At 39.2% G+C, this 17,359-nt stretch overlaps 1 protein-coding gene across 4 annotated transcripts in view; it reads left to right on the top strand.

The window, feature by feature from the left end:
- Window positions 1–17,359, top strand: part of C1H4orf33 (chromosome 1 C4orf33 homolog) — a 120,304-nt gene that overhangs the window by 33,744 nt on the left and 69,201 nt on the right. For all 4 annotated transcript variants that reach the window (XM_075199856.1, XM_075199845.1, XM_075199867.1 and 1 more), the window contains exons 4-6: window positions 3,120–3,171; window positions 5,890–6,089; window positions 16,571–16,657. In XM_075199856.1, coding sequence (XP_075055957.1) covers window positions 3,120–3,171; window positions 5,890–6,089; window positions 16,571–16,657 — 339 coding nt within the window. The remainder of the gene's footprint in view (window positions 1–3,119; window positions 3,172–5,889; window positions 6,090–16,570; window positions 16,658–17,359) is intronic.

The raw sequence follows: 17,359 nt of genomic DNA, 5'->3' as shown, positions 1-17,359 counted from the left end.
TGGACTGCTGGAATTTTGTGATGAATTGGCATGTGAATAGCTAGCACCATCCAAGCAAATTCCACCAATACCTACCTCATTACTACAACTAATGTTTTTTTGGAAGTTCATCCAGAACTGCAGCCTTTATCAGTACTTGATGTAAAATCTCCTTAAATCTATAAAGTTTTTAATCTTATTACCACACAATAATATGTTAAGCACTAATTATATGCAAAATAGATTTGAGACCGAGTGGCAGCTTTTAAAATGATGGTCCTCCCTAAGCTTATGTAGCTATGTAGGACAATTCCCTATATTCTCCCAAAGAAGTTTATGTTAGCACTCCATTTGTTGATGCTCCGTTATATTTGGAGAGGTCGGCCATCTAGACTGTCCTGTGCCCATACGACCCTGTCCAAAAAACTCGGGGGCTTAGCCTTGCCAGTTCTGGCCTGCTATCAAGAAGCATGCATCCACTCTCAAATCAGAGACTGGGCACTCCCAGACTTGCAAAAACCTTGGGTGGACATGGAACGAGCCTTATATTCTACATGCTCTGTGTCAGATTTCATTTGGCTCCCTAACTCAATGAGGCCACATTCCCCTGACCCCCCAACCTCTCTACTTGACGGGATAGAACCACTGGAACCACTACAGACTTCATCCTCCCAACTGACAACATTTCCTTCCACACGATTTACACGCTACTCCCTGAATTTGACAGATCTAATTTGGCCCATGCAGGGGTCTCTTCCCTGGCGCACCTGTTTGGCTCCGGGGGCCTTTGCTCCATTGCGCAGCTGCAAGATAAATATGACATTCCGTTCAAAGACTTCTGTAAATACCTGCGGTTGTGGCATTGGATCAGGGACCTGCGCCGCCAAGACTACCCACTGCCCCCACCTCCGCCTCTCCTCCAAACCAGACTGATCAGGGGTAATAACAAAGGCGGTATCACCTTTTGGTACCAACACTTATACTGCCTCCCTGACATTCCCAAACATATTTCCCAGTGTAGGTGGAAATTGATCGCAACATTTCCCTCTCCAACTCAATGAGGAATCATATATGGTAACCTATCTACAGTTTCTAGGTGTGTTAACCATGTAGAAATGTTGTTTAAATTGTTGTACCAGACTTACCTTGTCCCAGCCCGTCTCCAGAAGATATGGCCCAACCACTCCAAATTCTCTTGGCGCAACTATGGAGCTATAGGAGATATTTTACATGTGTTCTGGTCTTGCCCCATTATTCAGCCACTTTGGCAAGAGGTTTTCGGCCTTGCTCGAAAGGTCACATTCATATCTTTGGCTCCAACCCCACTTATACCATGATGAACTGCCAAAACACTACCGATATGTCTGAGGACACATTTTGATAGCCGCAAGGGCAGCCATAGCATGGAGACATTAGACACCCCATATATTATGGCACAATTCTCTCTTTGGCAGGAGTTTAAAACTGACGGAGAAGGATCCAGACTCATACGTCCCCTGGAGCCACCTGACTCCTTCACCCCTGCTCCGGTTACCGCACATCTGGTTCCTAGTTGAGTCCCCACACCCGTACTAACTTCAGATCCCCAATACTCTCTTCTCTTTCTGTTATGATGTCAGTGTATAGTGGCTAGGTATTTACTGTTTTATCTGCTCCCCATTATGCACCACCCTTTTTCCCTTTCTTTTTTCTGTACCCCTTCACCCCATACGTATAAATCTCTAATAAAATTTATTGATGTTAAAAAATAAAATAGATTTGAGTGCTGTTCAACTTAATGTTTTCTGACTGCACCCGGATAAATGGTGGAATATATATAAAACATGTTTCTCTAGGAGGCTGTAGCACATTTGGTCAGGCCTGGTTTATTATAATGTGAATTTTGTAGTAGTTATGCTAAAGCAATTCCACAAACTACTGGTAGAAACCCAAAAATAGCAGTGGGTATTATGATCAATGGAAATTAATAATCAGTGGAAATTAATAAAAACAATATTATTTATTTCATAAACATAAAAACATAACAAAAACAGAGCATAAATATTTTCTGACCAGTGCACCCAAATACCCGCATCTTCAAGACATTTCCCTAGTGTGGCCTATGGCATTAATATATGGGACTCCACCATGCAGAAGAAAATGTTATGACATGTTTCCCTTCCAATCGCTAGCCCTGGAAGGCCTTGGGACAATTATACCTTAACATAGAATTGATTGAATGGACTGATACAATCATCAGTACCAGGGATCTTTACTCGAGTACTACTTTGAAAATCTTTACTGAATAGAGTCTATGTTTCCCCAAGAGAGATTTTTTATAAATGCCTCCAATTCAGACATGTCCTTACCTCCTCTTTAAACCCCAAATCCTTTGTCCCAATCTCTACACCCATATACTAATGCCTTACTTTCCAGTCCATCTGGGACATGAGCTATTTCTAGATGATATATATATTAACAGCCATTCTGACTGTGATAAACCTTCATGTATGATTAATTAGATAGATAATCTGGGTATCTCAATGGAGATGGAGGAATGGTAATCTTTCTTTAAAAGCATGGTAACCTCTTGTTTAGATGGTACTTAAACCCAATTAAACTTCATAGAATGCTTTCAAACCCATATCTCGCCTGCTTGAGAAACTGTGTAGACAAAGCATGTAGTTAGTAAATAATTGTATTAATATAAGTAACATGTTCTTTTAAGTTAAATTTAACTGCCCAAACTTACACTTGGACCTCTTTGAAGTGTCCGTTACATGTCCCACAGGTTTAGTCGCTTTGAGATAAATGATCAAAATATGTTGTTTACATTGTTATTTTACAGAAATGAACAATCAATCATCTGTAAAATATTGAAATAAGGCTCATTTTAGGACAGTAAACAACACACTGTTTTTTTGTTGACACATTTTAAAAATAGAAGGCAGCATTGGAAAATTTATATCTGAATGTTTTTTTTTAATCTTCTGAATAACGGAGCAGTGCTGTCTGGGAATTAGGCAGTTGTGCAGTTGCTGCTGTGTGCACAGTGTGAATACAATCATACCTGCATATGTCCCTCTTCCCAGTTGTAGAGTTTAGGTACTTATACTAGAAATCACTCAAGTACATACTACTGTGCATTTTTATTTTTGCAGACATGGGCATCATTTGGTGCTACTTCTTTCACAGCGCAGAAATATTTGGAAGGTAAGTGAGGATTATGGTTCTGCTGAAGACTCATATTCTGCTGAACTGCCTGAAATGTGAATCATAAACATTTAAAATAGCAGAGAATCAGATCCTGACCACGGACTGCAGAAGAGAAAATGAGCTACCTGGAGGATCGTCTGCCTTCTCTTTCCTCGTCCTTTCAGTCCCAGTCTTTCCCTGCCAAGCAGCCATTTAATAAAATGAAATTTCTAATTAAAGCTGGCATGTTCTGCACAACACAGTTGTCAGCTATAAAACAGGAGGGCGGGCGAAGATTAGGGATAATACAGTTTAGAAACCTTTAGCTTCATCCTTTCTTTTTAACTCCATGAATAATTAGTGGTGATTTGCCAAATTTAGAATGTGCGTGTACTCTACAGCTCTTGGCTTCATCACAGGATGATTATATCTAATTGATAATTTGAACAGAGTGTTAAGTGCATCTGTATAACCCCATAAATAATGAGAACATCACAAGCATTGAAGGAAATTTAAACTTGAAGCACTGTCTAGGCAAAAATCAGCTACATAATACAAATAAAATATATATAAATAACTAAATTATTGCCAATGCAACATATGTCTCCCCAATGCAGTTATGGGTATATACTTATTTGCTGGTTGTGCTTAATACTTCTAAAGACAGTGCCTGACATTGGTAAGTAGTATAAACAGTGATAATGTGATGATGTTTTCAAATAATTCTAACTCTATGCAAATGTTCCATTTTTATTTTGTATTATGTAAATATTAAGGGACAGATATATAAAAATATTCTTCTTATATGACTTTCAGGGGCAAACACAGGATTTTTAAGGGGGGGTTTCCAAATAGTTGAATTCGGAACAAAGCAAATATAAAACATAAAAAAACATTTCTGGTCTGCAGGGTTGAGATGCAGAGCTGTGTGATATATATAAATATTGTATTATAGTGTTCATAAAGTAGAGGATCCTGTAGTAGTATTATAGGACCCTCTTGTTTATTAATCCTATGCAATATTTATTTATATCAAACAGCTCTGCATCTCAGTCCTGCAGACTCACCAGAAATGGAGTCTTTGGTCTATGAATCAAAACACTAAACAAGAATGCTCGAGGGCAGTATCGAAGACCAGAGACCTATTTACCGATGTATCTCTCTATATAAAATTGCCATAAGCCCTCACCGTTCAGCAGGGCAGCCAGCGAGTGATGTAATTCCTGGAGATATGCGTGAGAGGAGCTTGCTAGGCTGCGCATGCGCAGCACCTCCATTTCAGCGATACAGATTTGTACAGCAGCCGCGGTGCTGTCAAAGAAGCGTCTGCGGCAGTGCTCTATAGGGGCAATGTTTAGCATGTTTAAATACATGCTAAACATTGCAGGTACTTTTATTCAACGTTTTAGTACTTGAGCCCCTTGCGATCTTGTTATTTGGCATAGTTGCTGAACACTATGAGTGTGAACAACACACGTGGCACTGCATAGGGATCAATTGTGTTCCAAACTGCACAAGTCCATTGTATGGAATGATCCTCTGGACAAGCTCTAGTTTCATTGAAATTTTTTTTAAGTCAGCAGGTAAAACGTTGCTTTTTAAAGCTGTAAGCTAGAGGGATAGCATGGCTTGACTTGCAAGGATATCTGACCTATATAGCATGTTGATATTAAGAAAAGCAATTATTTTATTGTTTAGTTTAAACAAATTAAAACTTAGATGTTTAGTGCTAACAACTAATATATTTTATATATTTTACATTAAAAAAGCACCATTTTAATTATAAACTGAAATCTGAATACAAGCATATATGTTAATGGCATGTATGGAGTTACTAAAATAGCAGTATAAAGCAATTGGAGTTGCAGATAAGAAGTTGTTCCAGATTCTTGCATATCCATTAATAAATTCAGTCCAACTTCTTATTAGTGACCTCATAATAGCAATGTTATATTATACTTGTCTATTCTGGAGTATATACATACAAAAGAAAATAAGAAATGTGTTTGCTGGGATGTTGATTAATAAACCTTAAATCTTAAATAAAGTTCTATAAAATATAGCCATAGCTCGTCATGAAGGGTAGCGATATAGATAAAAACTATTGTGAAATTGTGATGCGATTTTACTTATAATGTTAAAATAAAGTGATTTTAAAAAAAAATGCAGATTAAACTGCAGTTTTTTAAATCAGATTAAATATATGTATATATTTTAAAGATTTTTTTTAAAGATTTAAGTTTTATTAATCAAAATCCCAGAGTACTCCAGTAAACACATTTCTTCTTTTTTTTTGCATGTGATTGTATGCTCGTATGTGTATGGGTGCACCTATCAGATTAGAGAACACATAGATACCATGAGTAGAAGGTCTCATACTAACAAATTTAGGGGATGATGTAAGAAATTTACCTGGTGTGGTTGAACTAACCCTTCTATTCTGGAGTAATCATAATCTAAGCAGGATTACTTGTGGTCATATACACAAACATATCCTCACTAAGTTACAGCACCACAGGAGAACATTGAGCACATAATTGATTATATGGATGAGCCTGTCTATTCAGCAGCACAGTGTGTTAACATGTTACATTTGTCTTTGTCATATAGAGATTTTGTCCTTCACGCTCTTGCATTCGTGGGGATATGTAGAAATAATGCATGCCACTGTTTCTCTAACACCGATGTGTGTCCCTGAGGATGAGTTTATAATATTCTGGTTCTTTCCATGTACAGGCATGTCTACCACTGTCCTTTGAAGCATCAACAACAGAGGTGACATGGAGAGGTAGCGCACTTCTTCCCTGGGAATATTTCCCTCCTTCAGTAGACCATTTTAATGCTTATGCAATACATGGTTCTGGCTCGAAGAGAACCTATGAAGCACTTTATCCTGTCCCTGAAAAGGAAGTACAAGCGGGTCAGAAACCTGATTTGTAAGTGTAAAATGACTGTGGTGCAAATATTGATGTGGACAACTATTTTATTGTGTAAAAAGGAACGATTGATCTCTCTCTACAATAGTCTGAAAGCAATTTTAGCAACAAGGAAAACAGAAAAGACTGCTGGCACTGAAAAGCAGTTACTGTGCAGGCTTTGATTACTAATTGGAGACATTTGACAAAGTTGTTTGTGATAGTCATGATTTGAACAGAATTGTTTACTGGTAAAAGCAGTACTGCTCAAAGCCAGTAATAACATTTATTTTGCAGTCACCGTACGTTGTGAAGCAATGATACGATAACTGTACATCTGCAATGAAGCGATAGCAAATAGGAGGGAGAAGACAATATATGATGTCCTTAGAACAAATGGGCTGTAGTAAATTCCAGTATCAAAAAGGTTGGACTTATTGGTAGAATATACTAGAGGTCTATACGTTTGCAGTCTTTTAGTAGAATAACTAGTTGCCTATCTGAATATATAAAGATTTCCATGTCAACTGTACCACATACAGTCCACAGAGCAGGTACTACATGGAGGTGGGGCTCCTTACAGGAGCAGTGAGAAAGGGACTGCCCACACTAATGTCATGTTGCTGAACTGATTATTTTATTGACAAGGCATCAAACAGTACTTAATCACCTTGCAGGAAAAAGACGGTCTCAGCGCAGTGCTGTAGTAGTAATGCAGTGGAGCCCAGGCTATTTGCAGCTTTGCAGAGTGTGTACCCTTTTCTTAACCACATCATGCCAGGAACACATTGGCAAAACCGAAATGCAGTCCTTTCTTTTAGTAGGAAGCCCACACACCCACTTTTGACAGTGGTTTAGCACACTCATGGTGCAACAGCGATGTAATTCTCTTCAAAGCTTAAATGCCGCACTCCTACATTATAATATTAGCAGTTCTGTGTGCTTGTGGGGCTCTCAATGAATATAATGCAGTAAAGATCAATAGTTTAGATACACAAGGAAGATCATTTAGAGTTGAAGGACAGTTGGTGGTCAACTAGAACCTTTAGCCAATCTAGACATTACCATAGCCAGAATTGTGCTATTAATGTGTACACTATGCATGAAGATGTGTGTGCTCATATATTCTGATTGTATTAAATAGTGTGTGTATGAAAATATGTCTGGGTAAAAGTAATGACCTCCTGTGTCCATGTTTCTGTGTCCCTATCACTATGCATTTGTATTAGTATACAGATGTAGCAAGTGTTAGACCTGGAATGTCACGATTTACAGCATCGTACCATTCTTGAGTCACAATTTTGTATTGCGATACTATAACATAACTTTCTAAATCAGCATTACTGCTTTGTATGCAATACAAGTGCTGGCTGCTTGGGGACTGGTACAGCTATTAGAAAATCAGGTAATCAGATGTCAGGTATCCTTGAAGATAGATAGTTTTATTTCCAAGACAGCACAGCAGAGCATATACCCAAGCAGATTGTTTGCAGCATAATTTTCAGATGCTTTCAAGCATATTCAGAAACTGCATTTTTATACTATCCTAATGTGTTTCTATGTAAAACCTAGTTAGTTGGCCTCCAAACATAGATGATACTCAAAACAGCAGTAAATAAGAAGTTTTCCAACTTAAATAAAATTATCAAGTGTTCAAGCAAGTCTGGAAATACAGTCAGATCTCTTTAGCTTTTTTCCAAAAAACAATAAAAATACATCATCATCATCATTTATTTATATAGCGCCACTAATTCCGCAGCGCTGTACAGAGAACTCATTCACATCGGTCCCTGCCCCATTGGAGCTTACAGTCTAAATTCCCTAATATAGACACACACTCACACACAGAGAAGGAGACAGGCAGACAGAGAGGGAGAGACTAGAGTAAATTTTTGATAGCAGCCAATTAACCTACCAGTATGTTTTTGGAGTGTGGGAGGAAACCAGAGCACCTGGAGGAAACCCACGCAAACACGGGGAGAACATAGAAACTCCACACAGATAAGGCCATGGTCGGGAATCGAACTCATGACCCCAGCACTGTGAGGCAGAAGTGCTAACCACTAGGCCACTTTGCTACAGGAAACAAGTTTGATATTTTACAAAAATGCATATCTTGCTTAAACATGGAGGAAAAGTGACAACATGGATGCTAATAAGACTTCATTTCCCACAATAGTCTGGCTGATTACCTTAAAACAGGGGGACAATGAGTGTGGGATCCTCATGCTAAAGCCGCAACCACCACCAGGTTGGCCAAGTCACACTATAACAGGAGATCCACAGTGTGGGGCCCCCTGTCAGTATGTAAAACAAGTCCCAGCATGGGGTGGAATTCCCTAGATGAAACAAGTGTGTATTGAAGATATTGTGTTTCGGAAATACGTTTGTGATTCGTTGAGAGGGGAAGGCTTGCCTGGTTCAATTTAGTTCATTGTTATTTAGATGTAAATGTGTCATAACACTCAGGTAAATAACATGCTGTAATATTATACTACATTTTATTGTAGATGCTGGCATGTTGATGCGTCTGTAGTAAAGATGCATCAATACTTAGCATAACACTACACTAGGTAGATAGGTTAATTTGATTCTGCATTGTACATACTGGCATATGGATGTGTCAGAAGTACAGATGTCATACACATAACATAACACTAGACATTAGGTAGCCTACATAAGACTTGTCCTGTTTCCCCTAAGGAATTCAGCCTCATGCATGAGCCTGGCCTGCAGCCTTATGCCCACAATTACAGCCTTAGTTTCATGTTAGACTGGGGGACCCCATGCTGTGGGTCTCTATGTTATAGGATGGCCTGCCCAGCCTGGCAGAGTTTCTTATAGTATCAATGGAAAATTCAGTTTTAAGACATCTGGTGGTAGAAAAAGTGCTCGGGAGTTAACACTTTGGCAAATGATATGTGATGTGTTTCCTTAAAGGGCCATGCCGCTTTACATGAATGGTAGCATGGCATACCCTTAGTCAACTCTTGCCACTTCAGTTTGCCATTTTCTGCAACAATGTTGCTGCGTGTTTGTGCCTATGTTTTTATGTCAAGGTGAATCAGTGCTGACCACCTTTTCAGGTATGGGGACCTCATTTTTTTTTTAAACATATATGGTGGAGGGCTGGATTGCAAAAATAAATAGAACATACAGTACATTATTAAAATAATTTATAACAAACCATATGGTGTGTAGCATGTGGCACGCTTCGGTGGATACTTGATATAGTGGAAAAGGGTATACTTAATAGTAAAAGAGAAAAAGTTAATCAAAAGTAAGTAGTTGGCATGTGTGGAATATAGTGAAAACAGTACATACTGTGTAGAGCAGAACCATGCCCATCATTTACCACCTCATACCCACCACAAACTGCCCTTGGGCCCAGCATAATGACCTCATGCCCACCATATTCTGTTGCACACATTATTCAGCACTGTACACAGCATAAAAGCCTTATGCACTGAACATTCATCCCGTATTCATATTAATAGCCTTATGCCCACAATTACAGCCTTGCGTCCAGAATAATAACCCTGCACCAGTGTTCCCTCTAAACTGAGCAATCTGGAAAGGAAAGAGTTAAAAGGTCACTCTAATGAGGGCTCCACCCGGAAGGTTTGCATTCACAATCTGCAGGATGTTTCCTAGTAAGATACAGGTTTAACTCTATCATTTCCAGATTGCTCTGCTTAGAGGGAACACTGCCCTGCACCAATCATTTTAAGCTCACATTGTCCAGATAAATAGCCTCATGTCCTCTGCCCATTATATACAACGTATACAGCTCTTGGCCAAGATAAACAGACTCATGTTACACTCCCACAACTACAGCCCTGCACCAGTCTTCTTACCTTTTGCCCATGGTGGTGGCGTTTAGTCCACTTTAGGAAGATTGAAAACACCATGCTAATGCTGAGCGCTTATGTAGAGGAAGTTGCAGGGTTTAAATCCAATTAGATCATGTGTGGTTTCAGGTTTTTATATTGAAAGTATGTGGCTTCTACATCTATCAGTAATAACTATTACAGCTGCTGGAAACTACTTGTTGCAGTGAAGTAGTGGTCAGTGAGGAGGCCAGATTTACAGTGGAAATGAAGTAATGAGAATGCTGTACATGTAGACTAGGAGGCTACCAGTTGTTTTGCGCTATTGCACATACTTATTTATATTAAGATGTACCTAAATGTGTCCATGCATGTATCTGTTGCTGCATTACATCTACATATGTGTCAGAACCTGTGTTTCCAAATTAATATTCCATACATGCCTGAATGTTTTGCAAGCATGTATGAGTTACTTGCGTGTAAATATTAGTGCTGCTATCTTTCTTATATCAGTTTGTATATTTGTCTCTTCCTATGTGTCTCCGTTGGTTACCATCCCGGTGTCTTCATATAACCAAACTCTTCTCAAATCCCCGCTGTTTGCAATATAGTAAATGCAATTATAATAAATGAAGTGCCATTTATAATATTTGAATCCACATTTCTTGTTTCTTACTGATATTCGAACATTTGTTTTGTGAAATTCTAAAAAAAATTAATAAGAAATATTTATTTTCACCAAAACAAAAAATTATTTTACACAAATTTAATATTGGCAATAGGTAATAATGAATAAATAAGTTGAAATAATGCTATATCAGTATAGTGGCCATCATTTGGCCATCATAACCGAGTTTTCAGAAGGTGTTGTTTGAGAATTAGCTTAATTTGTATCTCCAATTCAGAAGTATTCAATGAGTTTTAAAATCCTGGAATTGAGAGGGCAATATTAACACTTAATTTTTGATGGACATTTATGTTCAAATTATTATTGTTGTGGCCTGGACTGCCTTAAAAATAAGATTTAGTGTGTAAGGATGATAGATTGATGATAAAATGATAAGAAATGAATAGGAATGTTTAATAATGTAATAACATTTGATGTAATATGCTAGACATGTTCAATTTAGAAACTGTTTGCAATAAAATTGTGTATGCCCTATTTGTCACCTTTTGTGATGCGTATGTCCACTGGGCAGATCACTGACTCCCTTATTGTATAACTTTGCAGTAGTCTACAGTATTCCATTACAGATAGTAAAGTTAGTCATCTCTCCAGGTGGAAAAGCAGTCAAAAGAGTCGGTGTCGTGATAGGCCAGCCACTCTCTCAACCTGCCCTTAGTCCATGACCTATTCCTAGAAACGAGCATGGTGGAATTACTTTCAGTATGGATTCTCCCAATACTTGCAGATTCACCTTGAAACTCTATGACAAGATATCAGTCTTGAAAGATTGGAAGAAACAGGAAAGAGAATGGGGACTTTTTATTGGGTGCAATTCACCTATGTCTGCAGTAAGCCACATCTATTGGAAGGAGCAGCAGTGAGAGTAAAGTAACAAGTTAATCATCATAATATGACTTTGCTCTCATTGCTGTTTCTTGTAAAAGACAGGTATTGCTGAGATAGTTCTTCACTGCAGTTCCTTGTATGCATGGTTAGCTTCAACTGTATTGGCAGAGCGAAGGCGGCTCCCACTGCATTTATTTCGACCAGTGTGTTTCAGCAACCCTTTCAGTAGTGGTGGAGATCTTGCCTTGCCAGTACTCTACATTTAACAACATTTGCCAAAATGATAATTTAATAGACATGCACAACATAATATTGCTGCTAGGCTAATGAATGAAGTACTATCAGCTGGAGGGGTCAATTTGCAAACAGTTAATTAGAAGCAACTAGATAGGGCTGCTGGTGTCATCATCAGGAGCACTTATCTTTACACCATGCCTCCAGTACCGGCAAAAGATACAGGTCCTAAGAAACAGAACCAGATTACGACCCCATGAGACCCTAGGCAGCATACTAGTTCCAATCCTTCTCTGCAAATATTCCTTTTCTAGACACACCAATGCTCCTCATTCCATTACGCATGAAAACTTGTGACTATATGTATATAGAGGGATTACTATCATCATGACTGGTGCCAGCAGCTGCTTGGTGCTCCTGGTCTTCGGTGTACTGCTCTGAATCAATTTTGATAACAGAGTACAATGTGACTGCAGATTAAGAACAACACTGCCAACCCTAGTATTTCAATTTCAGCAATGACAATTAGCAATGGAGCAATAGAGTTCTCCTCTTTTTGTATTACCTATATAACACCGAACAATTGGACTGCAAATTCAGAAGACCTAGCCTGCCAGCCCTAGTATTTCTATTTCAGCAATGACAATTAGCAATGGAGCTCTCCTCTTTGTGTGTAACCTATATAACACAGTAAAATGTGACTGCAGATTTGTAAGACCAAGCCTGTCAGACATATTAATTCTATTTCAGCAATGACAGTTAGCAATGGAGCTTTCCTGAATGTCACTGAAGACTTTGAAGAACTCTGCTACCCCTCCTCTTTCTTTTCTAACTATGACGCTGCCCAACTGCTCTAGAGACTGCCAAGAACTGTGCTACCCCTTCTGTGTCCCTCTGTGAAATGGCGCTGGATCACTGTGGAGGGCAGTACTTATAGAATTCAAAACTTGCGAGATCCGACGGCGTAACGATGACGTTTTACCTGGTTTTCAATTTCGAGGGCGCGCGAAAATACCAAGCTGGCTTGGCTCTGTACTCAAATCTGCTAAGTTCGGGTGTGTTCAGTGAACCAAGCCTGAGCATCTATCTATATATATATTATATATATACTGCACAGCTGATTCTCTAGATCATTGTACTCAGATCAGCGAAGATGCAATGGTTCCCCAAGCAGTCAAGGAGGGGGAAAGAGGGCAACCAGTGGCTCAATCTCCACTTCAACCAGTGGCCGACACCAATAAGAAGAGAAGAGCAGATAAATAGGAGCTGTCTGGGGAAGGGGAGCCATGTTCCATGTTGGAAGAGTGTATGGAGAAGCTGCAAGAAGAAAGTGTTAGGTTAGCAGCAGAAATTGTGTGGTGTGTGAATTAAAATCACAGTCTTTATTTTAGAACACAAATGACCAGCAACAAACAGTATATACAGAATTTCAGATGCAGTATATCAAATGCAGACTATCAGGTTCAGAATCATATGCAGATTTATCAGGATCAAAATTATATGCAGTCAACTAAGCTATCAACAGGCAGAAATGCAGGATACAGAAACTACTAATATCAGAGCAAAAGATTAACCCAAATCAGCAGACGCGATACAGCGTAATGTCACAGTGTACTTATCAGCAGAATAAAAAAGGCCAGAGAATACAATGTATTCTGAGACAGACCCTGAGTCCCTCAGAGCAGCCGGCCCTAATAGCACTTGAAACAGTACAAATGTCGATGCAGATTCTTACCACTTCAATTGGATTCAGTGGAGCTGTACAACTGATGATCAGGATGCAGTCCAGAATGGATGTGGAGAAGCTGAGCACCAGAGAGATGTACCACCAGATGTCAGCAAACATAATGAGTTCTATAAATGGTAATGGTACCGCCGTCATGGCTTTTTCAGGACACCGCAATCTCAACGCTGAGTATTTGGCAGCCAGGCAAGTAACGGGAACAGTCAGAGCCAGGGATCAGAAGCAGAACCGTAGTCAGACATAGCCAGGGATCAGAAACAGAATCATAGCAGACATAGCCAGGGATCAGAACCAGAAAGCAGACATAGGATAACAGGCCACTACCACTAATAGCAAAATGCTATCACTGAGCTCTCATAAACAGGGGAAAAAATAAACAGCTCTCATAAACAGCAGAACCTGACATCTAACAACATAATCCTAACACATGCAGGGAGCACGACTGCATTGCAGATCAAACTAATTAAAAGCAAGCAGCTCTGACACACACAAGAACAGACTAACAGAAAAGTATGGGGCAGAAGTGTTAGAACAGAACAGCCAGACTAATCAAGAGTCAAGCCTGTGAACAGGGTTTGAGAGCCTGATCCCTTCTGAAGTTGGTGAGAGTATACAGGCTCTGGGGAACATTTTACAAGGGACCTGTGACTGAACCTTTAGATGAACCCAGTAGAGAAATACATCTGTGAGCATACAAACCTAGCCCGTTACCAAAGAGGGAATCTCCTAGTCTTAAGTGAACCATGGGTGAGCAGAGAAGACTGCAGGCAAGAAGAGGTTTGGTCCTAGTAGATAGCTGCTGCAGCCTGCACAGAGTCCTGCCTCCACGATAAAAGATTGTGTGATCATTCATCTTAACACATGTACACACGCTGCAAGAGACTGATGATACTAATTTCCCCTTCTTGGTGGGGCTGATACAGATTCATTTAAGTTCCCCAGAAAAAGACACTGATGCGTTTATTAACTGCTACTTCATTTGTGGATTTGCGTTTAAGTAATCACTGCAGCTATACACTAAAGAAATTCACATAACTCAAGTTATGCAACAGGTGCACCAATGGTACCCAATGTCATGCATATATTGAAGTGTTATTTGCTTTAGATAGCCGGAGTAAAAGAACTGTTTTCAGGAGTGATTGCTGTTATTGATATTCTTTGCTCAGGTTGATTGATCTGTGAAAAGGATTATATGCATTTACTTACATAGCTGTATTATTCTTTTTACTCTAGTGAACTATTGGCAGAGGGGTTTGCATCCCAGCATTTAGTGGTTGAGCTGTACTGCCATACAATATTGTGCTATTTGAGCGATTAATATATTTACCTGATAGGCCCCCTATTGAGCCACAGGGCTATAGACGGAACCTGGATTTCCTAACAGGTGATCCAGCCATGCTAAGAAGCGTGTCCTGAAATGTGCACTGTGCATGTGCTACACTTATGTGTACATGCCCTTACTGTACTCATCCTATACATGGGCGACTCTGTTCTACCTCTCCAGGCCTAAGGGTCGCAAATCTAAGATAGGATCAAATCTTAATACAATTGAATTTTGGTACACAAGTACGGAAATGGACGTCCGATGCTATGCTATAGATGATACAGAGTTAGTGTTAGCTTGTTCACCTTCCAATCACCAGCCTTTTAGATGTTTACACAGTGCCACTCAGATTAAAAAATAGATTATTTAGTCTTTACATCCGGAGAATACAAAATAGTTAGGTACAATACATAAACCTCCATTTTACCCTACCAAATTGCTTTGATTCTCAGACGCAGCTTTTCCCACATATAAATATCTCTAAAACTAGGGTGCATCTTAGAATCGCGGGTGCGTCTTTAGCGTTTTATTTTATTCTTAGGACTCATTCTTACAATTGATGACGTTTTAGAATCTAAGAAATACTGTATATACAGCATACTTGCCAACTTTTCGTCGTAGGCTTCAGGGAGATCCCGGGGGAGGTGGGCGTGAAGAGGCTTTGACGAATTGCATCATTTTGGCCCTGCCCTCTAAACGATTGTCACATTTTGGGACAATTACAGCAGGGGGCGGGGCTAAGATGACAAAATATTTGCGTCATTAAGCCCCACCCTCCCTCCACTTATCTATTGCGGGGGCGAGAACTGGGAGGTTGCCCTGCTCTCCCGGGAGCCTGGGAGGTCTCCCAGAAATGCGAGACTCTCCCGGACATTCCGGGAGAGTATGCAACTATGCATTAAAGAAAAGCAGCTAATGAATCTCTAGAGACTGAAGTGTCTTTTACATTTCTGTCTCCATTACTAAAGTCATGTTGTCTTACCTGTCGGTCTTTGATTAAATCTTGGTCTCCATGAAAATGGCCACCTCCATAGGCATTAATACATTGACATAGGACACAATCTCTGAACTGTGTGGTCATCATGCCACAGATTGCGAAGCCAACCACGTCTTGTACTGGCTCAGCATCAGGGAGAATGCCAGACTCTTCAGGGAGTGAGGGAGATCACCTCTATTTCAGGGAGTCTCCCTGACATTCAGGGAGAGTTGGCAAGTATGATATACAGTGTATAGTTTGCATGCATAACACTTTGCAGACAAGTCTAATTGTTTAATGTTTTATTACCAGAATGGCTGTCCTTATAGAGAAGCTCTAGTAGTTATTACTAATTTTTCCCCTCATTTCAATGATTTCTCACTTTTCACTGTGCTGCATAACTATAGGTAGCTATTATCACTAACTAGCTGATACAAGTGTATAAAGCTTGTAGTTTGAACCAGTCAAATTTAGTAAATGTTGCTGTCAACAAGAGACCTACAGTTTCAGCTTTGCAAGGCTCGTGGATTCCAAATCACTAAAGAGTGAGAATAACATTAATGTGGCTATGTTACAAGACACTGACTATCCTGCTGTATATTTAACATAGCATAAATATATCACTTAGCTGTTAAGACACGGCCATGCTCACTATGTTTGCAGAAGAAAAACAGATGTAAAATAGATTTCAGGTAAAATCTATTATGTAGAATGAAAATGTAATGAGTCATCTGTGGTTTGAAATGACTTTCATGTGCCAAATTTTCCACACCAGTCACACCTACTATGAGAGTGATATAATTGCTACATGAACAAGGGGGATCCATTTATCAATGCATTTAACAGAATTAGAACTGCTTTTTCTCTCCTTTATTTTACAGTCACCGCTTGGAGCTCTTCAAGCCTTTCAGCTTCTCTGTCTTGATGGGTGAAGAATGGAAAGAGCCTGGATCCAGCCTCTGGAAAATGTAAGTTGTCTGAAGATCTGCATTTATACTATGTCTACTAATTATTCAAAACAGGTTCTTTTGCAATATCAGCAGAGAAAATCACAGCCAAGCATAGCATACTTTTATTCCAGTCTGAAGAAGCTCTGTATTAAAATTTCCCTGCTGTAGAAAAACAATCACACCAACTTATCACTTTGCTTCAGATGGGAAATCTCCCCTCTCCCCTATGGGTAAATCTGATAATATATGTCACTCATCTTTACTGTTCTAAAAACTTTATGTGAAATTCTAACGTTACTGTTTATTGAATTGGAAAGTGTACAGATAAAATATTGCTGAAACAATGTATGGTTTGTATATTTGTTATTGCAGAATAAAACACGGATACCATCATGTCATGGTCAATCTCTATGGCTTGGTAATTGTGTTGTCATAGTTATTTATCCACTATGTAACTGTTCTATCGATGTCTATGAATGACAGTTAGTTTACCTAAGGAGACTGTACAGTACATCAGCACTCATGCACATTCCTTATGTGAATATGCGTACAACAAAAACTATGCAGAATAACTTAAGCCTGTTGTTCGATGAACATTTATACAGGTAATGAAAATCCGCCATACATGTATTTGGGGCACATTTTTCTGTTTAATCCATGTGCCATTATGGTTTCACCATAAATAAAAAGTATTAAACCTCTTCTATTAATTACCAGTGG

This window comes from Mixophyes fleayi, chromosome 1, assembly GCF_038048845.1.
Source record: "Mixophyes fleayi isolate aMixFle1 chromosome 1, aMixFle1.hap1, whole genome shotgun sequence".
Taxonomy (NCBI): Eukaryota; Metazoa; Chordata; class Amphibia; order Anura; family Limnodynastidae; genus Mixophyes; species Mixophyes fleayi.
This window is presented reverse-complemented; position numbering and strand designations above follow the sequence as displayed.